Consider the following 25,436-nt stretch of genomic DNA (forward strand, 5'->3'; position numbering starts at 1 on the left):
ACAATTGACCACAGCAGGGTAAACAGCTGTCCGATGTACTTTATTACATAATCACCGACTTTCCTGTGTGCACTGGAGTGACGCGAGATTTCCGGTCGCACGCGTTGACTGAATAAACAGATTTTGACTGCATAAACAAACAGGCTATAATGCGTCACTGACAAAGGATTTAAAATACAATTTATTGCAAAAAGGGATTTTCGCCACTTTCAATTTTTTTTCGCCATTTTTGAAAAAAATTCGCCATTGGCGAAAATGGCGAAGCCCAGCTCGAGCACTGTATGAAGGTGCACTGCAGTCACTTTCTTTCTTTCCAATCTTCAGATCTTACAGCCTATAAATCTCTCTTTATTTCTTTATATCTGCTCTTTCTTTCTTTCTCTCTTAAAAAATAGCTACAATGAAATGTGAAATATTGAACAAATTATCAATCTGTACTGACTGTGAATATACTTATTTAAGTATTTATTTTATGTATACTTGTACTTTTGAAATAAGATATCAATGTATGCCTCTTCATAAAAAAATAAATTAAAGAAAAAATGCATTATTATTAATAGTGCTTCACTTGTTTAACTACCTTGTGAACTATTTGATCAATATCAGAGTAATTTATAGAGTCAAACATAATTGTGTTTACACAATATTTATCCAATGGGATGTATTTGCTTATTTCCCTTCACCACCACATTTTCATTTCTCATTGATTCTAAGCATATTTAATAATCTGTGTACAAATGTGGACCATCAATTCAGTTGATTTATATAAAGAGTTAGAACACATCGATGTGCATCTTTGAGGACAGGCAAATTTTCATGCCTATATATACTACACCAGTGTAGCTGCAGAACTGTAGCTCTCTGGGACTTGCATATCAACTTTTCTGTGCACAGTTCAGGTCTTATAATTCAGCATCTTTTACATTGTCTCTCAATTTTTTTTATTATATATATATTAAAAAAATCCTTAATGTTACCCCAGTACACCAATTGTGTCAATAGAAACCTTTAAACATTTATGAAAGCCCCATTCAAATTGAAAACTCAGAGATTCAACAAACTTCATCCATTATAGATATGTTAAGCTGCCAGTCAATTCAAACCCTGCTGATTAGTGTGTTTATTTATATTTCCACTACAGTAACTACAGTTTTCGATTTTCATGAAATCTAAAACATGTACATACGAAAATGAGAAAAATATAGCTCCTCTAAATGAAAAAATAAATCTCAAGTGTTGAAAATTAGTTTTACCATAAATTTGTGAAATGTACATTCTGTACAAAGCTGAATATTTTTAAATGATAAATATATTTTAACCTAACTCAAATTATTTCATTCAAATCAATCAAGTGCAAAAATATTGTGTAAAAAATTGTTAAATATATATCATTGTTCATGAAAAATAGAGCTTGAGTATGGAAACATCAATACGAAAATCAAAAGACTGTCATGCAAATTGTCATTTGGGTGTGTTAAGGCAGGTCATACTCCATTGATATTTGCATGAAAATTGCCAAATCTTTCAAGTCTGCCTTAAACCATCTTTGCTAGCCAAGGATTTACAATCCGCTCCACTTCTCTACAAACCCTTGGCAATTGCGATTGATACACTATAAAAACTATTTTGATGAAGTGTTTACGTCACGAGAGTATTTTGTATTATAACAAAGGGAATGTGACAAATATAAGCTTTGGTATGGTGTCATCAAATTGTAGTTAAATATAGAATGTACTCTGAACAAACAGCAAAACACCCCTAATTTATCAAAAGTGCTGCAAGAATCCTATACAACTTTCAGTTAAAAATAATCATTAAATAGACTGTTTAAATTCTACATTGATGTTCTAGAGTTTATAGAAAGTCTTTTTCACATATGAATTTAATGGCACTTTCCTCAGTTGTCGGTTCATTACTTGTCACCATTTTTAAGTGAACTATTTGTACCCAGGATACATTTATTTCAGTAGAAAAGTTACAAGTCTAACAGAAAATGAATGCAAGTAATATCAAGAGGAAAAATGTCGGTCTATGTCTAATTGTCAAAATATGTCAGATCTACTGAAATCAACTCTCTTCTTCAAAAACTGAATAAAGACTGACCACAAAGAACAGAACTCTTGGAGGGAAAATCTCCAAGACCAATCCAATGACATAAAACAAACTAAAACACCAATGAAATTAAAAGACACAAGGGACATTTGGCCAAAATATAATTATATACCCCAGGCCATTACACTGGGAAAGTGACCAAATTTATATGCTTGACTGCATGTTTAAATTACATTACCTTGCCTAAGCATTTTATTCAATGAATCGATTCTTTATACATATACCCATCATATTATACAATATACATGTATAATATGAGTCTGTCACTATACATTGAATGGACGCATGCTATTTATCACTAGCACAGAGTCAGAGACCAGGACATCTATTCATAATACGTTACACAGGCCAGCTATAGCAGCCCAGTCTTCAGAGAACACTGCATTTGATACCTGGCTCAGTGATTGCGCTCGCCCTTACGGTAGCACCACTGATATATAATATACAGTTAGCCTTACTTCTAAGATATATCCAAGAATTTCATGACTTGATTAATCATTGAAAAAGAGTGACATAGAGTCTCTTCATTAATATTTTGTTTTCGTGACGGTCACGGTGATCTCAACTTTCAGTTTGCTGTTATTAAAACTTAAGTTGAACATAAACTGTTTCGAGGAAAAGAATTCTATATATAAAATGTGACATCGAATATTATCAACAGCATCTATAGATTTATAAATACCAATATTTCGGAAATTTTTGTCTTGTATGAAATAAGATACAAACAACTCAACATATTTCTTTCCAAATAACATTGAGCGAGTAAGTCACGAACGAGTTACTTAATTTTTAAAATTTCATCACAGACTTCAGGGCAGTGCGATGTGCACAGTAATTTGTCTCTCATGTTTTAAAAACAACATTCTGAATGCTTCATAAGACTGCGATGTAATCTTTAAGTAATAAATTTCTGTGTACATTAGTTTCAAGAAGCATGTAAGAAATAAAAACAATGAATTTCACAGGTGCAAAGCTGACGATTTGAATAAAAAAAAATTTAAATAAGTTTTGAGTGTCTGTAATGAACAGGAACAAAGTCACTGATATTGTATTGCAAATACCAGTTTGTAACTAGGAGAACGGGCGGTTTCCAAACTTGTATTGATAAATATTTGATAACGTTAGGTATTTCATGAATCGTTTATTTTACTTGTTACAGGCAGACGGAATGATATCGGCCATGGTTTTTATGTATTGAGCGTAACTAGATGAAATAAGCAGTAGACATGAGAATGTTTCTGTACAGAAATGTCAGATTCAAATCTAAACAAAGAACACTGTGTACTCTACGCATAAGCAAAGAACAATTCACCAAGGAGGCACTTAAGAAAGTGAGTATGAGTTTGTAATTAATGATCAGATCCAGTTTTATTAGTCCCCTACTGACGAAGTCAAAGGGGACTTTAGGTTTGCGCTCCGTCTGTCTGTCAATCTGTAAGTCCTGCAAATTAATAAGTTTTCCGGACTTTATTGATGTGCTTGCAGGGTTTGACATTTACTTTTTTGAGCACAAGACCAGTCGGGCTACTTCAAATGATATTTACTAGACCTGACCTTACATCAACTAGCCCGGACCAACTTTCCAGAAAAAAAACACCCTGAGGGTTTCTTCATATTATAATAAATACCTAATTCAAATGAAGTTTGAAATAAAAAGTATTTAATAGTCTCAAAAAAATCTTCAGTCTCGTAATTCAATTTGATGATTTTATTTTCAATTAAACGCATTTTCTGTTTCATTAAATTCTACCCGGCACAGAAATTCTTTAGTTCATTTGTTAAAATAAAATGACCTCAACCGTTTTATATTTTTCTTCAATTTCATAAGCCCTGCTTTGTTTCCTCCCAACTTTTCGTTTATTTTCTGTTCAACATCAAAAATGAAAAAAATTTCTTTCGAAAAACATGAACCAGTCCCTTTAACATTGAGTATATGTCGTAAAACATCAATTCCGACAGTGACTATATATATAATATATTAAAACTAAAAATAAAGATTATGTCATCACTCGGTTCAAAATTGCTCGCAAACTCTTTACAGGTATTTTTTTTTTTGTTTTTTTTTGTTAATATCTTATGGTTTAAAGTAAAATTTCTTGTTTATTTTTTCAACACGACCAGTCGGACTAGTTTATCGACATTTTACCCGACCGGACCTATCATTTAGTAGACTCGGTCGGTCGGACGTGCCTTAGTGTCAAACCCTGGCTTGCAGATATTCATTTGATATTTGGTACATTGCTTTGCCATAACAGCTACAGATCAAGTTCAAATTTCATCTTGGTCTGTTGATTTTTCACTAAGTTTTGGCCTTTGGCCTTAGAAAAATAACACGAATAATCAGTTTTATGGACTTTTTTTGATGTACTTGCACATCTTCATAAATTGGAACATTGCTTTGCCATAACAAGTTACAGATCAAGTCAATCTAATTAAAATTAGATGTTTGATCCGCTCGCGTACTAGCGGATCAAACATCTAATTTTAATTAGATTGCAGATCAAGTTCAAATTTCGCCAAGGCCCATTGATTTCTCATTAAGTTATGGCCCTTGGACTTAGAAAAAATAGCATGAATTATCAGTTTTCCTTGTTAACAGGTTGGGAACATTTCCCCTTTAAGTGAGATTTTCTCACTAAAACACGATTATTCATATTTAGCAAGAAAGTAAACATTACCTTAAACAGGTGTTTTGGTGTTTGAAAATTATGGCAATTAAATTCCGTGCAATGCTGTGACACGCATTCAACATGACGTGAATTGTCTGTATAAAATGTCGAGAAATTTCATATATATCAGCGTTGCTGTGTAAGAAGGAGGGAGACTGAAATTCAATGTACATCATGAGTTTTTAGCTCACCTGAACCGAAGGTTCAAGTGAGCTATTCTGATCACATTTTGATCACATCACGTCTGTCTGTCTGTCCGTCTGTCTGTCCATCTGTCTGTAAACTTTTCACATTTTCGACTTCTTCTCCAGAACCACTGGGCCAATTTCAACCTAACTTGGCCAAAAGCATCCTTGGGTGAAGGGCTTTCAAGTTTGTTCAAATGAAGGGCCATGTCCCTTTCAAAGGGGAGATAATCACAAAAATGCAAAAATAGGGTGGGGTCATTTAAAAATCTTCTTCTCAAGAACCACTGGGCCAGAAAAGCTGAGATTTACATGAAAGCTTCCTGACATAATGCAGATTCAAGTTTGTTCAAATCATGGCCCCCGGTGGTAGGATGGGGCCACAAGGGGGGATCAAAGTTTTACATACAAATATATAGGAAAAATCTTTAAAAATCTTCTTCTCAAGAACCACTAAGCCAGAAAAGCTGATTTTTACATGAAAATTTTCTGACGTAGTGCAGATTCAAGTTTGTACAAATCATGGCCCCCGGTGGTAGGATGGGGCCACAAGGGGGGATCAAAGTTTTACATACAAATATATAGGAAAAAACTTTAAAAATCTTCTTCTCAAGAACCACTAAGCCAGAAAAGCTGAGATTTACATGAAAGCTTCCTGACATAATGCAGATTCAAGTTTGTTCAAATCATGGGCCCCTGGGGTTGGATGGGGCCACAATAGGGGATCAAAGTTTTACATACAAATATATAGGAAAAATCTTTAAAAATCTTCTTCTCAAGAACCACTAAGCCAGAAAAGCTGATTTTTACATGAAAACTTTCTGACGTAGTGCAGATTCAAGTTTCTTCAAATCATGGGCTCCGGGGGTAGGATGGGGCCACAAGGGGGATCAAAGTTTTACATACAAATATATAGTTAAAATCTTTTTCTCAATAACCACTGAGTCCGAAAAGCTGATATTTACAAGAAAACTTTCTGACATAGTGCAGATTCAAGTTTGTTCAAATCATGGTCCCCGGGGGGTAGGATGGGGCCACAAGTGGTGGTGGTGGGGGGGGGGGGGGTCAAAGTTTTACATACAAATATAGAAAAAAGCTTTAAAAGAACCATTGGGCCAAAGAAGTTGACATTTACATGAAAGCTTTCTGACATAGTGTAGATTCAAGTTTGCAAAGGGTAGTTTGGGCCATAATAGGGACCAAGGTTTTACATGCAAATATATATGGAAAGTCTTCAGATATGGGCCAAAGTGACTCAGGTGAGCGATGTGGCCCATGGGCCTCTTGTTTAAAAATATTTCGATTTATATATTTGCAGAACTATCAGGCAAGTTGGCACTTTCCTTTTCATGGGAAACATGAAGAGATGTAATCCACGGGTGTTTTTCTCGATTGTACGGGATATATTTACTCTCGCTAACGAGGGATAATCGCGTTTTCATGAGAATATCTCACTGCAGGGGGAGTGTTCCCAACCTGGTAAATGCTAATTTAACAGTCAGGTGTTAAGTGTCTGTTAAAATGTTAATGCTGATTTAACAGTCAGATGTTAAGTGTCTGTTAAAATGTTAATGCTGATTTAGCAATCGGATATTAAGTATCCGTTAAAATGTTAATGCTGATTTAACAGTCAGATGTTAAGTGTCTGTTAAAATGTTAATCCTGATTTAGCAATCGGATATTAAGTATCCGTTAAAATGTTAATGCTGATTTAGCAATCGGATATTAAGTATCCGTTAAAATGTTAATGCTGATTAGCAGTCAGATGTTAAGTGTCCGTTAAAATAATAAAAATGATCAACTTCAAATTAAATGTTATTTAGACCAATACAATAGAAGCTTATTAAAGGGAGGTAATTTTTTTTATTTAGACCAATACAGTAGAAGCTTATTAAAGGGAGGTAATTTTTTTTTAGGAACATGGTGCTTGCTGATTGCATATCATCTTTGAAAAATGATATGTATGAAAATAATGATTTAGTAATATCAAATGTTTTAGATCAAAAGGATGGAGGTACATGGTCTTCCAATAGTTCATCATGATGGATATGTATGTGAATTCCCCATTAAGCACAGATTTGCTATGAGAAAATTCCATGGGGTTTTGCGACATCTTAGGACTGATAATGTCATTTCGATGAAACAGATAATTCAACCAACTGCTATACACCCAGATTTGCTAAAATGTGTGCATACTCCTGACTACATTGACAGATTTATTGGAGGGAAAATAACTGTCAAAGAGCAGAGACTCACAGGCTTTGAATGGAGTCCAGGAATTGTATCAAGATGTAGACTTGAAACAGGTAATTATATATACTGTATCATACTGATTATATCAAGATTTATAACATATTTACCCCTTTATCCAGTGGATATCACTCATACGATAAATTATTCATATCTCAGGTGATTGATAGGGCCTGTGGGCTTCTTGTTTTAAGGTGAGTAAAGAATATGATGAAATTGAAACTTTGAAAAAAATTGATAAATGAAAACATATAGAACAGTTACTTTTCTTTCAGACAGGTTTCTCCACCCCCCCCCCCCCCCCCCCCCCCCCCATAAAAATTACTTGAGTAGTAAAAAATGATTATTTTGCAGCAAAGAAAAACATGTCACATGTATTTTTGTACAATGAAGAAAGTTGCTAGTCAAATAACATTTTTGAATTGCTGACGATTTTGTTCAATGCTGTAGGAGGAACACTTCTGGCTGGCCGAATTGCAATAGAGCATGGGATAGCCTGCAGCACAGGTGGCGGTACCCATCACGCCTTCCCCAGCCACGGGGCGGGTTATTGCCTTCTGAATGATATGGCAGTAACTGCTGCAGTGTTGTTTAAAGAGTGCCTAGTCCAAAAGGTTCTGATTGTGGATCTAGATGTCCACCAGGTTGGTGTTGTATGTATTTTTGACTGTAGATCAACTGAGCTACCAAGTGCATTACAAAATGACATTGACCTTGGCCAATTGAGTGTAATCAATCTGTCATCGTAAGCCACTTCTGATGTCCACCAGGCATTACAAGTTATGGCCCAGAGAATTGACACACCATTTTTTTTGCTAGTGACCTTAACCTTGGCCAAATGACCTTGGTTCAGTTTCATGACACATTGCCTGCTAGTAACCTTTGTGCTAAGTGATCCTTTATATTACAAATTGTGATCAGACAGATATTTCTAATTTTGAATGATCTTTGTATAGTAATATGGTCCACTGTTTGTTGATAAACAATTTTTGTACCACATATGATTTTTTCAATGCCTCTGTGAAGAAAGGGTTGGTCCAGATATTCCTTTGAAAATTACATGTTACTTTGACCTTGCCAAACTTTGGTTCAGGACCATGGCACATTATCTGGTAAGAAGCAACCTTTGAGATACACATGACTTTCTGATGTATTCCCATTAAAACGTTATGACCTGATCATGAAGTGGGATTGAGGGACTAAAGATGGATACTAGTCAGACAGTCATACCATCCAAAGTTTGTTAGTAGGGGGTGTAAGTACAGGCCACTGATAGATCTAACTTCAATCTTAAAGTTCTTGATGTTTTGAAGTATTCTTCTGCCGACTCCCCCCCCCCCCCCCCCCCCCCCACTCAAAGAAATAATAATAATACCATAATTATATAGCACCCTTTTCATACACTATGTATGCTCAAAGGTGCTTTACAATGCATATATACCTTACTACAGAATGTTATACACATAATACATAGAAAATAAATAAAATATTAAAAAGCAATGATATAAAAGGCGTTATCACATGTAAACAATAAGGCAGATTTATTCTGCTTGTCTCAAATCTTTTGAAACTCTCGATCTCTTAAAGTAAAGATTAGGCCTCATCATATAAAATCCTTTAACATTCACTCTCATTGCCTCCAAATGCTAATTGTTTACACCAGCCATCTCTCACTTACAACCTAATTAACACTCCTGCAAAAATGGTCACTGGAAATGTAGCTTGATGGGGCCTAATTAGCATCATCTCTTTGCCAGGTATTGGAGCCTGGGAATCAATTAGTGTTTTGTAGATAATTAGCTGTTTTTAGATCACCTGAACCAAAGGCTCAAGTGAGCTTTTCTGATCAAAGAGTTTCTATTGTCTGTTGGCATTGTTGGTGTTGTAAACTCTCATAATTTTATTTTTTCCTATTCTCATCGGATCAATTTCAACCAAATAAACTTTTTTTTTAAATTGAAGGGCTATCTCCCTTTTCAAGGAGATATAATCAAGAAAAGGAAAACAATAGGGTGGGGTCATTTTGAAGATCTTCATTTAAACGAGAACCACTGGGCCAGAGATGATGAAACTTATATGTATGGAATCTTTCTGACATAGTAATGTCGATTGACAGGGATAGACATTAACTTTTCATCTCATCTGCCCTTTGGGCAAGTAAACTCGAAGTTTTACTTGTCTGAATGAAAAACTTAGTTGTCCGAAATATTGTAGACTCTAATAAGCCTGTCAACCAGTAATTATAATTATCTTAATTATCTCTCTCTGTCAATTTGTGATACAGTATGATCTACTAGAATGGGCCTTTGCTATAATCTGACGATTCGTTAAAGAAAACAACACTATATGAAGTTGGGTTTTACTTTCTAATATTTCATATTCATCAAGCTTAACAATTATTATAATAATCACATTTTCTACTAAAAATATCACTTGCCCCATTGGGCAAGTGTGTATTGAGTTTCACTTGTCCGAACTGGGTTTTCACTTGCCTCGGGCAATCGGACAACCGTTAGTGTCGATCCCTGATTGAAGTTTATCCAAATCATACAAATTGTACAATACTGGCAAAAAGATTCCAGGTGTTACCTTCAACTTAGTTATGTTTGAAAGAATCCAAGCACATGCATCTTTTCCAGAAGAAAGGTGTACCAAACACCTGAGTATGTTTTCTTTCAGTGGGAAATTTATTCTTGAACAGAATAAAGTTTGAAACAAAGTAGTTTCTATAGATGCAAGTATTACCTTTTTGAACTTGTTAAGCAGCATCTTTGTCAAAATTTCTTTGAGCCTGTCCTTGACTTCTGATAAGATACTGAACAAAGAGTCCAGACATTTATGGGAAATATATGCACAAAGTTAACATTGGATGCGCCAGACTACAAAATTAATAGTTTATGACATCCCTTTTATGAGTGAATGATTATTGATTGGGATATGTAAAATAGCAAACCTGAGTGTGGACTGGGCATTAGTAACACTAAGATATGATTTTTTTTATACAGGGCATTAATAACAGTGAAATATGATTTTGTTATAAAGGGCATTTATAGTAGCAATGAAATACGATTTTGTTATACAGGTCATTAGTAATAATGAAATATGATTTTGTTATACAGGTCATTAGTAATAATGAAATATGATTTTGTTATACAGGTCATTAGTAATAATGAAATATGATTTTGTTATACAGGGCATTAGTAATAATGAAATGTGATTTTGTTATACAGGGCGATGGTACAGCTTTCATCTTTAGTGACAGTTGTGCAGTTTTTACATTTTCCATGCATTGTGAGAAAAATTACCCCCATCAAAAACAAACCAGTGACATGGATATTGGGCTTGTAACAGGAATATCTGTAAGTAAATGAATCAGTATGTAAACATGGATTTTGGGCTTCATTACTGCAAGGTACTTTTATTCCATGTATGATTGTTAGAAGGGCACAATCACGATGGTTTTAAGAAGTAGGTACAGTTTCTAAAGTAATCTGGCCCAAAATATCGATGATTTCACTTGGAGCTCAAACCCTGGCATTCAAATAAGGAATAGATTAGCAAACCCAAAATTTGCTCAGTTTGATCAGCAAAATGATTTGTGTCATATGACGAGAGCTTGAAGTTGGCATAAAAATTGCAAAAATGCCATTTTCAATGAAAATATCCACAAATTCAGCTGGTTTTCCTTTCAGAAAACATACAGCGCATGCATCGAGCAAATTCATATTCAAGCATGTTTTTCATCTTAAGATAATACACAATATCATTTTCATTTTGCTCGACGAATGCGTACATCTTTTCCTGAGCAATAATCTGTATAGCATTTGGCTTATTTTGAGAAAAAGGCAGGAAATGTCTTATTCAAGGTGTCATAATGCTATCCATTTAGGAATATCATTCTGATTTTGTTGACATAGTATACCTGGCATATATTTTACTTTCTTAAAACACTGATTAAGGTTAATTCCAGATACATTTTATAGAGAGAAAATTTTTGGGCCTTTTTATGTATACAATCGTACCTTATTCTTTCATGTTCTGGGAAAATTTACTTTCTAATGCTTCGATTATGAAAGCATTTAAATATTATTTTTAATAAATCATTCACTGTGGGTTTAATTTTGTGGAAAAATTATAATTATGATCATAATGAAATTAAAACCATCATGTTAATTTCCCAATTGATCTTCTAACAGTGTAACAGGAGTTTCTGTAAGTTTGCAGTGATGTCATGTATGTGCGTACACCATACACCAATAGAGACAAGAATAGCACATGTCTGTGTGTGATTATAGAATTGTTTTCAACATAGCAATTTTCTGTGCAACATTCCTATTGTCAGCATGAGGCCTTAATTGTTGAAAAAAAGTAGTGATTAATATTTAAGAAAACTGGATTAATCAGAGTAGTAAGTCGTCATCTAACAGAGAAATTATACAGTGTCACCTCAGTATTTCATCAGCTTTTGTTCCTGCTTATTTTGGCATTATATCGAGTGTGGCATTATAAAGAGTTTGACATTTCAGTTCATCAATTTGAAAAATAGGTGGTTGTTTAATTGATAAATGATTGTCCTTTTATTGTTGTCCACATATGGCAAGATATGTAAATGCATGAAATTGTTTTGCTTTAGTTCTTAAAACTTCCTTAAATAGTGGGATGTTCTGCCCTTGTGCATTTGTAAAACACTTAAGTATATGTACGACTGTTTCATTTGTGTCATGGTACTAAGGTTCTACAATGACTTAATACGTTGAGTGGTTGACAAATACTGTGTATATAATGGCTGCAACTTTTTTCTGGAACACAGAAATATGATGTCACACACATCAATACACACATTGGTCACATGGTACCCAAAATTTACAGCAGCTGATAGTAGTTTTGTTTCTCTGTTGTTTACGCGTGGACAATTCTAAAGGACAATTTCAGAGACAATTTTTAAAGGATATCATATGGAAGCTATTATTACACTTACCTATACTTACCTTTACTCATGACTTACACAAATCAAGATTCATTATGATTCACCTGACAGACCAATTGACCTGGTTGTTGGCATTGTTATGTGTAAAAGTAATATGTATTTGACCTTTTGTACCTGAAAATGGGTCAGGCGCGTCGGCAAGTTTTTGACATTGGGGCGCCGAGCTGGATTTAAAAAAAAAAGAGGGGGGTAACGTATTTTAGCTAGTATGTACATATATTCACCAACACCCCCATATTTTCCTAATATATATCTTTCCATCTATTGAAAAAATTGCAATATTTATCTTCAATTCAAACATTTAATAACTTAAGTAATATCAAGGAAGTTGTATGCAAGTTAAACACATTAAACTCATTTTTATCAAATTATATAAATGTACATTGATTCATTGATCCAAACATAAGTCCTCGTCCATCCCGCGCTGAGACAAACTCGTCAGCAACTTCTGATATGTCCATTTTATCCGTAGCTTCCCTGTGGGTGTGTAGTATCATCAAGTGATTAAGCCTCTCCTGTGTCATAGTCGCAAGAAGATAGGTCTTGACTCGGCGCAGTGCAGAGAATGTCCGCTCACTTGTGGCATTAGTGGCTGGCATCACTAAAATGAGTCTTAAGAGAGTTACAATCTCCAAGAACAGACATTTGGTAGCTGGAGGCATTTCAGACACTAACTTTACCAAGTACGAAATAGACACAACACTAGTTGATGAATTGTTCAAGCTGTTTCTCGCGAATGATGTGAATGTTTCCAGCTGGAAGATAGAGATGTCTGGTCCAAATCATCACAGTAAAATTTTATCATGAAGTCCAGATCTTCTGTGTATGTCTTGTCACCACGCACAGAATTAGAAATTTTGCCTTCCTTTGCGGCGCCCATGCAAGTGAAACAGAAAGCCAGATCTTTTGCCTGAAAATATTTTTAAATACATGTATAAATAAACAGTATATCATTTTCAGAAATATTGACTTTAGTGTAATTACTGTAAATGAACCAATGATGCATTTACTTCATTAATTCATTAAATTAACCTGTAAAATATCATGGAATAAATTAAACATTATAAAATAATCTCATACACATACCTCGTCATAATGCAACCATGGGTATGGTTTGAACCAGGAGGAGTTGAACGAACGTAGTTCTGGATTCTTTTTGCCGAAAGACCGCTTTGGAAATTTAAAATTAGCAGGTTGATTAATACGTGTTAATCCGTCCATTTTTGAAATCAAAATGCAGGAATATATGTGACAAAGGTAAACAAAAAATCTCAAAGAATTGTTTTAGACAGTAATTTTGATTCATCTTCGGTATTTTCCTTTAATTCACATGCTCATTCAGCTCATTTATTGTAACAGTTATATTGTTTGATAATTGTTTAATGACTAATGACTTGCGGTAGTGTACAATATAAAGCGTCCAAACATCGATCGATCAATTAATGAAGCATACTTAATACCCTATTTTTAATTATTGTGTACACACGTCGGGCCCAGGTACCTACTTCACCTTTTTCTTTACTATTCTATTTTAAAAAAAGTTTTTTGTTGCAAAATTATTGGGGCGGTGACTGCCGCCCCTTTGCCGATGCCCCTGTGGGTGCCAGATGGGAATAGGCGAGTTAGATGTTATATCAGGGTGTTTTTTAGGGTGTATGGAGATCTGTTCTATACATTTAGATGGCGGTATGAGATGGTGGCGATATATAGAGGTGATACTATGTGTGTTTTTCTTTCACAGAAAACTGTCAATTCTATGAAAATTACTGTTTCTGGAGTAAGTGATTACAGAAGTTTATAATGCTGGGTTTGAATCATGATAGATTAAAAATGTACTGGTAGTTGAAGTTTTATAAATAATTGTAAGATGTGTTGTTAATGGTACATCCATTTGATTTCAGAGGCAGAAAAAAATCACCTCCACCAATTATTACACACATGACACAAGACACAATGAAATAGATACACCTGTACACATGACACAAGACACAATGAAATAGATACACCTGTACACATGACACAAGACACAATGAAATAGATACACCTGTACACATGACACAAGACACAATGAAATAGATACACCTGTACACATGACACAAGACAAAATGAAATAGATACACCTGTACACATGACACAAGACACAATGAAATAGATACACCTGTACACATGACACAAGACACAATGAAATAGATACACCTGTACACATGACACAAGACACAATGAAATAGATACACCTGTACACATGACACAAGACACAATGAAATAGATACACCTGTACACATGACACAAGACACAATGAAATAGATACACCTGTACACGTGACACAAGACACAATGAAATAGATACACCTGTACACGTGACACAAGACACAATGAAATAGATACACCTGTACACATGACACAAGACACAATGAAATAGATACACCTGTACACATGACACAAGACAAAATGAAATAGATACACCTGTACACATGACACAAGACACAATGAAATAGATACACCTGTACACATGACACAAGACACAATGAAATAGATACACCTGTACACATGACACAAGACACAATGAAATAGATACACCTGTACACATGACACAAGACACAATGAAATAGATACACCTGTACACATGACACAAGACACAATGAAATAGATACACCTGTACACGTGACACAAGACACAATGAAATAGATACACCTGTACACGAACAAAATTTTACAATGAAATAGATACACCTGTACACGAACAAAATTTTACAATGAAATAGATACACCTGTACACGAACAAAATTTTGTTCATTTTTGAATGAAAAGAAGAATAATATATCCCCCTTTCTATATCCCATATTCCACATTAACCTGATTGTACCTAATATCAAACGGTGAGGCCTGAAGTGGTGATTGTTATGAAATGTGATATGGACAGGAGTAGGTTTTATTCCCTTAATAGTTCTAACATACAAAAATGAGATAATTAGAACCAATGGTGGCATTAAAATTATCTACAAAACTTGTTGGTATGAAAAATGAAAATTATAGTAATAAAAGTCAAATACATGCTTATTTTAAAGTATTAGTACTAGCATTAGAAGAAGTTTATTGTTATTCGGTTCTGCAAAGGGTATATTAATTTATCACTGAGTTGTCATAATGCACGACTAAGTACAGATTTGTAATAACCAAGCATAGTTATACAGACTATTCGAACTTAGAAGATTACATTGTGAATTTTTCCTAACGATATTAGAGGGTGCCATATTGGTTCTTATACCTGTACCACGAATTTAGTTCACCATCAAAATGAAGAGGCTTAAAGTAGGAAAGTAGTAACTTTTTAGACACCCAGAAATCTTCAGTGAAAATTCATCATAAAGAATGTCTTACACCTATCTTATTTTCTTTGCTTAAAAATATTACATTCCTGTGGGGCTGCAGTGCTTTCCAAATCATAACCCTTTCTCTAGAGTTATATAAAAAAAAATGCATTGAAATGTATTTCCCAAACATGAATGATATGTTTCATGTTCAGGACAAAGATTACTTGGAGCACTTGCAGTCCTACCTCCCTTGGCTGTTAGACAGTTTTAAGCCAGACCTTGTTCTGTATGATGCTGGTGTTGATCCACATGAAAAAGACGAACTAGGAAAGCTTAATCTTACAGATAAAGGTATTTTGTAAATAGATTATTCATCATGGAGTTGGCTCAAGTATTATCAATTAATGTCTGGCATTTCTTTTATTTTATCAAAGATGTGTCTTGCAGCTCTACTTTTTATTTTATGCAGGCCCATCTTTTGACGGGCTGTATTATGATGTGTCTTACAGCTATGCTTTTCATTTTATGCAGGCCCATCTTTTGACGGGCTGTATTATGATGTGCCTTACAGCTATGCTTTTCATTTTATGCAGGCCCATCTTTTGACGGGCTGTATTATGATGTGCCTTACAGCTATGCTTTTCATTTTCCCCGGGCCCATCTTTTGATGAGCTGTATTATGATGTGCCTTACAGCTATGCTTTTCATTTTATGCAGGCCCATCTTTTGACGGGCTGTATTATGATGTGCCTTACAGCTATGCTTTTCATTTTCCCCGGGCCCATCTTTTGACGAGCTGTATTATGATGTGCCTTACAGCTATGCTTTTCATTTTCCCTGGGCACATCTTTTGATGGGCTGTATTATGATGTGCCTTACAGCTATGCTTTTCATTTTCCCCGGGCCCATCTTTTGACGAGCTGTATTATGATGTGCCTTACAGCTATGCTTTTCATTTTCCCCGGGCCCATCTTTTGACGGGCTGTATTATGATGTGTCTTACAGCTATGCTTTTCATTTTCCCCGGGCCCATCTTTTGACGGGCTGTATTATGATGTGTCTTACAGCTATGCTTTTCATTTTATGCAGGCCCATCTTTTGACGGGCTGTATTATGATGTGCCTTACAGCTATGCTTTTCATTTTCCCCGGGCCCATCTTTTGACGAGCTGTATTATGATGTGCCTTACAGCTATGCTTTTCATTTTACCCGGGCCCATCTTTTGATGGGCTGTATTATGATGTGCCTTACAGCTATGCTTTTCATTTTCCCCGGGCACATCTTTTGATGGGCTGTATTATGATGTGCCTTACAGCTATGCTTTTCATTTTCCCCGGGCCCATCTTTTGACGGGCTGTATTATGATGTGCCTTACAGCTCTGCTTTTCATTTTACCCGGGCCCATCTTTTGATGGGCTGTATTATGATGTGCCTTACAGCTATGCTTTTCATTTTCCCCGGGCCCATCTTTTGACGGGCTGTATTATGATGTGCCTTACAGCTATGCCTTTCATTTTCCCCGGGCCCATCTTTTGATGGGCTGTATTATTATGTGCCTTACAGCTATGCTTTTCATTTTCCCCGGGCACATCTTTTGATGAGCTGTATTATGGTATAGCTATCCTGTCTGTCCATCTGTTAACGGTTTTTTGTGTCTGGGACATCCTTCACACTGTGAAGTGTGAGACTTAGGACAATCAAACTTGGTCAGTTGTATGTGTGTAAAGTGTCATTGTGGTTCCTTAGAATTTAATGGCTATATATATTCAAATTATTAGAGGTGGGATGATCCATCGGTGCACTGATGCATCGTGATACTCATCTTGACGATATGTACAGATTGATACAATGTCTATTAAATGACGATACCCATCATAGCATTTTCCAAAAATATCCGAACCTCACAAGTCGGGTATGTTTAGTCCGCCTAGCAGAAAATGAAAACAACAACAAAAAAAACATGGCGGACTGCATAACATTAACAAAACTGCCTGGAAGCAAGTCAGGGGTATGGGAGAGGTTTGGCTTGTCAGTTCATGAAATGAAAACGGTGTAAGAAACATCAAATTTTTAAAGTTTTTGGAGCATTGTGATATTCAGTTTCTTCTAGTCAAGTAACTATCTGAACCGAGTGATATTTTTTCTGTATTTTTTTAACTGAATAAATTTGAAATCCTATTTTCTAGTTTTTATTGATATGCAAAGTATCGTGATATGTATTGTATCGTGTGTCAAGTATCATGATACATATCGGATGAGCTAGAAAGGGTATCGTCCCACCCCTACAAATCATGTCTGGATCAGATCTTGCACACTGTGAGGCATAGGACCATCAAAATTAGTCAGTTGATGCATTTTGAGAGGAAGGTGTGGCACACACCAAAAGTAGGTTACAATTGACAGCACGCAGCTTGTGACTTCAAACTTGCTAACATAGATATGCATCATTTAGTTAATAAAATACATTTTTTGGTTTGTTAAATGGGATATGAAGGCCACAATCATTGCGGAAAATGTTTGTATAACCCATGTTTGTGGATTATATATTTTTAGTCCCCTACTGATGAAGTCGAAGGGGACTTTAGGTTTGCGCTCCATCCGTTTGTCCGTCTGTCTGTCCTTCAGTCCTGCAAATCAGTTTTTTGGACTTTTGGTAGAGGCTTTCCTGCTCTACATCACCATGCATTTAGTTTTTCTTACATGTGTGTGGTTCTTGAGAAGAAGATTTTTGAAAATTGGTCAATATTGGGCAGTTTTTGCAATTGCAATTGGTTTTCGTCCGTCATGTGTTAACAATTGAACATTGTTAACTTCTTCTTAATAACTACCAGTCCAATTCTTTTCAAATTTAGTATGAAGCATCATTGGGACAAGGGGGACATGAATTGTAAATTTCAGGACTCCAGCACTCCTGCATGGGGCCCTAGGGGTGGGGCAAAAACTGCCCAATATTGACCAATTTTCAAAAATCTTCTTCTCAAGAACCACACACATGTAAGAAAAACTAAATGCATGGTGATGTAGAGCAGGAAAGCCTCTACCAAAATTGTAAATTTCATGATCCCCGGGGTAGGGGTTCTGACCCCAGGGCGAGGCAAATCTTGTTATATAGTGTTTATGTGTAAAACACTTAAAATACATCTTCTTTAATGCTATTGATACTAAATTGAAAGTAAAGAGATATTTAGAAAGAAGAGGTAGTCCTTTACCAAAATTGTAAATTTGATTATTCCAGGGGTAGGGGTTTTGGTATCAGGGTGGGGCCAAAATGATCAGTTATTAATTGTGTGAACAATAAACATTTTTAACTTCTTCTTGATAACTATCCTTCCAATTCTTTTCATATTTGGTATGAAGCATCTTTGGAACAAGGGGGACATAGATTGTAAATTTCAGGATTCCTGCACCGCGGGTATGTTAAGGCAGGTCATGCTTCATTTATGCACGTATACTGCATAATTTTTAAAATCTGTCTTACACAGAGAGAGGGAGCTACTAACTCTTAAAAACTAATTTGGTTGTTTACATGAGAACATTTTGTATCATAACAGCATGACAAACATGCGCTTTCGTATGACGTCATTGCATGACTGTTATAAATAGATCACTGATGTACCTTAATAAAAATGGAAAAGTAGCACACTACCCCAGGATTTAAATATCGGTCTAACTGGCGATAATGATGGTAAAAGACCCATATTTGATCAGAATTACTGATAAAATCCTACCACTTTCAGTAAGAAATAATTATTAAACATTTAAACATGAAACCATCTAGCCCATGTTTGACATTTTGCACTGATGCTATGCAGTTTTCTTTGAAAGTTTTCTTAACAGACGATTCATTCTATCAGTAATTGCTGTGTATAAAATGTATCTTAAAGTATACAGCGTAGTGTGCTACTTTTGCAGTTTTATTTCAGTGTGTGACAGTGGAAAATCGGATCGACATGCTAAATGGAATGTTTTCCCCATTAAACAAAGTTGTCAATGAATGAAATCAACATACCTTCATAATATCAATAAATTCTCAGTGTTTCCCATATATATTCCATATATCCCATGTCATATATTTCAAATACTCCACATTTTGTTGATATTTACATGACACATTTTAATAAATTCTCTACACATGTGACGTTACTCGATGTATAGTTATGATGTCATCAGTTTACTTTCATATTGATCAGACAGAAATTACACGACAGCAGTATAACATTCCATATTTCTTTGGATCTTAGTAGCTGCATGGTTTATTTCATGCATAAATAAAACTTACATGAAAATAAAATCGGGATTTGATATTATACTTAGTGATATACTTATTTCAATTATGACATCACATTGTTTCGCGGATTTTATCCCAGTAAAGATTTTCATAACCTGCCTTAACGTACCCGCGACCCCTGGGGCCTTAGGTGTGGGGCAAAAACTGCCCAAAATTGATCAATTTTAAAAAATCTTCTTCTCAAGAACCGCACATGTGTAAGAAAAACTAAATGCATGGTGATGGAGAGCAGGAAGGCCTCAGTCTACCAAAATTGTAAATTTCATGATCCCTGGGGTAGGGGTTCTAACCCCAGGGGGGGGGGGCAAACTTGCTATTTAGTGTTTATGTGTAAAACACTTAAATAACATCTTCTTTAATGCTATTGATACTAAATTGAAACTAAATGGATAGAGCAGGTAGTCTTTTATCAAAATTGTAAATTTGATGATCCCCAGAGTAAGGATTCTGACCCCAGGGTGGGGCCAAACTTAGTATATAGTATTTATGTGTAAGTTTGCTGATACTGTATAAAATCTAAATGCATACTTAGGAATCGCAGAAAAGGATTTACAAAAAAATGGTGTATTTCAATCAAAACCCAGGGTTATGACATTAGGATGAGACCAAATTAGTTAGTCATATCTTTTGATGTTTTAATGTTAATACACATAATTATTTAAAACCTTTCATCAGTGTTTGCACTTTTGAAGGCAGTGAAGTTTTAAAAACACATCTTGTTTTATACTGTTGCTAAACATTAGAATTTAATTATTAGCTTAGATATTCAGAACAGGAATTTTTTTCTAGATTTAATAGCCCATGGAAGTAGTGATACTTTTCACTAGTATTCAGGTGACCGATAAGGCCTGTGGGCCTCTTGTTATGGTAGGAAATGGGATGAATATAAATTTGAAGTTATGAATATTGATCTTTCATATTCTTTGTTATGTAAACAAGGCTCGTGCTGTGTTTCCGTTTACATACATGTAGGTTAAATATGCTAGTAAAAGTTGCCTTTAAAGCAGATTTTATCAATTTACAAGTTAATTCTGAACACAATTTAATAGTTCCAAGTGTTTGGCACGTCTCATCTTGGTTTAAACATGCTACATTTGTATTTTCTATTAAGCAATCTATATGTAAACAAAAACAAGGCACAAGCCTTGTTTACATAACAAAGAATTGTGAGTGCTACAATTCTCACTTGCAACTCAACAACTGATAATTTTGGTTGACCATTAGAAATATTTTAGTTAAGCATTGTAAACAATAAAAATGGAAAAATAAAATTTGAAAATTTTCAGCTCAAATCATATACATGTAGGAAGATACTGTCTGATCAATATCTTGAGAACCCTTTGCTTGAAAGACATTAAACTTGGTACACTGGTACATAATAAGGAGTAGATGGCCCCTATGGAATTTGGATTCATATGGTCAAAGGTCAAAGATCAAATTGGACATAGTAATATATTGTCTCCTATATTTTAAGAATCATTTGTGATTGACACCAAACTTGGTACACTGGTACATCATTGGGAGTAGATGACCCCATTTGATTTTAGGCTACATTGTCAATCCACTCTTGATGTAGGAATATTGTCTGCTCTATGTCTTGAATTGATTTGGCACTACTATCAATTAAATGATGCATATGTACATGTATAACCTTTTTCAATTTTGCACCATGGGTGGGTGAGGGGGGGGCATATATCTTTTACAAACATTTCTTGTTTGCTGTCTATCATCTGCCTTTATTTTGTATGCTGGTCAATGTTAGGAGTATCATGACAAATGTTTTTTTTTTTTATACATGTGTAGGGTTATTCCAGAGAGATTGGTTTGTAATTGACTCCTGTGTATCACGTGGTATCCCAGTGGCTACAGTCATTGGAGGAGGTTACGATAGAGATGTCAATAGATTGGCATTGCGTCATACCATAGTTCACAGGGCAGCCACTCAAGTAAGAACTATGCTACAGAGATTATGTTAACATTGATGAACATTGATGAGTTCATGTAATGTGTGCAAAGTATTCAGATCTTGCACTAATTTTGCTTTGAACTTGAAAATATTTAGATAAAGTAGTAAAGGCCTAAATTGATAAAAATTTAGTTTGTTTCCTTTAATTATAGTGATGTCTTTGTATGCGTCCGAGAATAGAGACCTGTCAAACAGGATTGTCAATCGGTCAGATTGACATTGGTTCGGTGGCAATAGCCATTTTGTAGATCCACCACGACAGTATTATTTTAAATAGAATTCGGCATATAATGGTCATCCCTTTGTGACTGGTCCATCACACACAATTTTACTGCTGAATTTTAAATGATGATAAATTACAATATCATCCGCAAATGATTTTGTACTATATGATTGTTTACCTTTTGACCCAAATTCAATAGGATCGAATCCTCCTTAACACACTTCAGAAACAATATTTTACAAATTGTGATCCTCTGACCTTCATCTTTAATTCAAAACAATAATGGTCATCCTTAAGACATATAGAGACTGTATGTTCATGTAAAGTTTCATGTTAAACCTTTAACAGCATTTGAGATATTTCGAAACCATTTCTTGATTTGATTTGAACATAAATTTATTTCATTGTATAAGTGCATAATATACAAATGGTTTAAACACAAGTTCTTTCAACTTACAAGGTTCTCACCTTAAATACAACTGTCAAGACACTAATTGATATCATAAATAGACAAAATCATTTCTTAATTACATTAATTAAAATAAATAAATATATACATGTATTATAGGTTAGCTATTTAAATAAAGCATGGTGTAAGGTAGTAAGAACAGTAAATCTTCCAGAATCTCTGATGAACTTTTGAACAGAGGAAAAAATATATTGGTTTCTATTTCAACATGTTGAGCCTCGTCTTGATCCCATAGAAGTGACCACTTCTTATAGTACGTGACTGGGTGACAGTGATACCTGACCTAAAACAACAGGGGTCATTCTTATGTAATGGAGACTCTTCATGTGAATTTTCATTGCTGAATTTCAAACAGTATTCAGGAATTTTTTTAGGGTCTGTAGGGGGCCAAAATATTAAGGCCCCATTCGCAATGCTAAAAATCAGGTATTTTCGTCAGTTTTTGCTTTGAAATTCCCAAACACTGAAAATAAATCAAGCAGGGTAGCCTAATTGTTCTAAAATCTTCTTCACAGGCCCACAGATTTCAATTTCTGCTTCAAAATTGTTAAGTAAACCCAATTTTTTGGCCTCTGCTTATTTGAATGAGGTAAGCTTTGACCAAATTGAAAGTCAGAATGATCGAGTCCAGTTAATGCACTCTGGATTGGTTTTTTTCCTACTTCTTTATATGAAACATTTTTCCCAATTTCAAGCAAATGTCACTATTTTTCCCAATTGGAAAGGCCCAGGCCCTTGAAATCAAGACCTTAAAACTCCTGATATTTGAGATCCAGAAACCATTTAATTGTTTTATACTGTGTAAGCTTGGGTAAGGTGCATGGATATCATTATGTATGAAAATTGATTTACACATGCAATGTTTTTCAGTGCCAGAAAATTGAATAAAATTGTTAAATGTAGAGCTCAAGTTTATATCAAAATGTTTAATATCTATCAAGTTCATAAATACTAAAATGAGGCTATAGTTGAATTATGAAAGGCATTGGAGAATTAATGAACTTGTCATTTGTTTGTATTAAATCTCAAACTGCTTTCATTATTTGATTTTTTAAATAATGTAGTTATGAAACAAACAGGTACATTCTGTGCTAGGTTTTACCTAGTCCGAAATATCTGACGTTTTCCTGGCTTATTTATGATTTTGATATTTACCGTGCCAGGAAAACATCAGAACCGGTGAAGCGGTGATCGTAACTCAAAACAAAGCTCGACAGTTTGTTAAAATGTTTTCAAGAGACTGTTTATGTGATGAAAGAACCCATAAAATCGATATTAGTAAGTACAAGAAGCATCGTTTTATTGATTAGTTATTGTAACCGGGTGTAATAATAACACGAACTCATGTTGTGGGTTGTATCTTTATTGTGGCGATGTACCTAAACATTAGTGTTGCATGACCCTCCCATGAGGTGCAAAGGTCGGTGCAAATATAAAGCAATCCTCCTACTTTATAGTATGTGTTGCTGTTCTGCTCAAATAGAATAAATCTCCATCCAGTAAATCAATCAACTAGTAAAGAACAAGCTACTATATCAAACTTTTATCCAATAACCCTTCTGTGTCACTTAAGCATGAAAACAAGAATACCTGTCCTCAAAAGAAATTTCCTTCCTAAAAACCATGTGACCAAACTAGAGTGATCTACTTTGTATAAATAGTAACAATTATCCTAAAGAAAAACCTGTTCTGCATGGTAAGCAGTAAAATTTAATAAGTAATGAAATAACAAGACAAACACAAGTCATAGTTATAATAATGATTTCAATTGGATAAAACTTTATTCTCATATCAAATTTCAAAACTCTGTAAAGAAATTGAATTAAAGCAATTTATTTTCAATAAATGAAATCCCTGAAATACAGTATTAAAAACATGTAAAATTTCACTCTATTACATTATGACTTTAGTATTGAATTCGACTCGCAAGTATTTAAAATTGGCCCGAGAATGCTGCCTCCAGGTGGAGGCGGCGAAATCCAGTTTACGTAATGGCACCGGTTCTGACGTTTTCCTGGCATGGTAAATATCAAAATCATAAAAAAGCCAGGAAAACGTCAGATATTTCGGACTAGGTTTTACCATGTTACTAATTAGGATCACCTAAGTTATATCTATAGTATCATTTGATGTACATGTAGTATCTTCTCGTTATTTTCAAATCTAGGTATGGCATAGTCGGATATCAAGCAGGTGATGCTCATTCAGTCATCTTTGAATTTACTAGGAAAGTGTGATTGAAAATTCTTTATCTGAATGAACATTCATGTGGAAATTAAACTGCAGCCCATATGTGTGGATTCTGTGTAACCTACATATGTACTCCCAAGTGGGACAGCCATATGGAGAACTTTTCATGTACTAAGTGTGGGCCTGAGACATTTACTGAACACAGCTACCAAAATTACAAATTATCATGTGCTGATTTTTCAGATGTTATATTAACGGTACAAATTTCAATACAATGGGCATGCATATTCAATAGATGTTCGTGTTTTAGATCCATCAAAACTCAATTTCATTAAAAGGTACATATGCTCTGTTTTTGTCCGTCTTGTATCTGTTGTAAACTTATGAACATTTTTAGCTTCTTCTCTAGAATGCGGAACCAATTTTAAATAGTTTGACTGCTTGATGTCCAGGAGTAAAGGAGATTTTTAAAGATTTAAATTTTGTTCCCCATGACCCATAGATGATTTATAGGTCAAGGGGAACAAAATCTAAATTTTTAAAAATCTCCTTTATTCCTGGACATCAAGCAGTCAAACTATTAGCATAAATATGATAAGCAATGGTCCCTTTACCAAAATTGTGATATTCATGACCCTGGGCTCAGACCCCAAAGTGGGATTAAGTTGGCCATATACTGAAAATGCATTATATCTTAGAAAATCTTCTTTATTTCTGGACATCAAACAGTGACACTGTTGACTTGATAATAATGAGCAATGCTCCTTACACCAAAGTGGAAATTTATG

The 25,436-nt window shown here is 34.7% G+C and overlaps 2 protein-coding genes across 8 annotated transcripts in view; one reads left to right on the forward strand and one right to left on the reverse strand.

Annotated features, from left to right (window-relative positions):
• Window positions 1–2,707, reverse strand: part of LOC125680280 (proton-coupled zinc antiporter SLC30A9, mitochondrial-like) — a 39,464-nt gene extending 36,757 nt beyond the window's left edge. The window contains exon 1 of one of the 2 annotated variants that reach the window (XM_048919739.2): window positions 2,571–2,707. The gene's annotated coding sequence lies outside the window, so the exon portion shown is untranslated. The remainder of the gene's footprint in view (window positions 1–2,570) is intronic. The other variant, XM_048919741.2, reaches the window with a different exon arrangement.
• Window positions 2,708–2,887: 180 nt separating this feature from the next.
• LOC125681228 (uncharacterized protein SYNPCC7002_A1628-like) lies at window positions 2,888–24,998 on the forward strand. 6 transcript variants are annotated; one of them, XM_048921223.2, is made up of 8 exons: window positions 2,888–3,000; window positions 3,272–3,443; window positions 6,966–7,272; window positions 7,667–7,860; window positions 10,447–10,575; window positions 15,725–15,863; window positions 21,604–21,746; window positions 24,626–24,998. In XM_048921223.2, exons 2-8 carry the CDS (start codon window positions 3,339–3,341, stop codon window positions 24,653–24,655), a joined length of 1,047 nt encoding a protein of 348 aa, XP_048777180.1. In that variant the 5' UTR covers window positions 2,888–3,000; window positions 3,272–3,338; the 3' UTR covers window positions 24,656–24,998. The 6 variants fall into 6 exon arrangements, with proteins under 6 accessions (XP_048777180.1, XP_048777184.1, XP_048777183.1 ...); XM_048921227.2 differs by having other exon boundaries at window positions 2,888–2,943; XM_048921226.2 differs by having other exon boundaries at window positions 2,893–3,077.
• The last annotated feature ends 438 nt before the right edge of the window (window positions 24,999–25,436 follow it).

The sequence above is a fragment of the Ostrea edulis genome, chromosome 2 (genome assembly GCF_947568905.1).
Source record: "Ostrea edulis chromosome 2, xbOstEdul1.1, whole genome shotgun sequence".
In the NCBI taxonomy this organism is placed as follows: domain Eukaryota; kingdom Metazoa; phylum Mollusca; class Bivalvia; order Ostreida; family Ostreidae; genus Ostrea; species Ostrea edulis.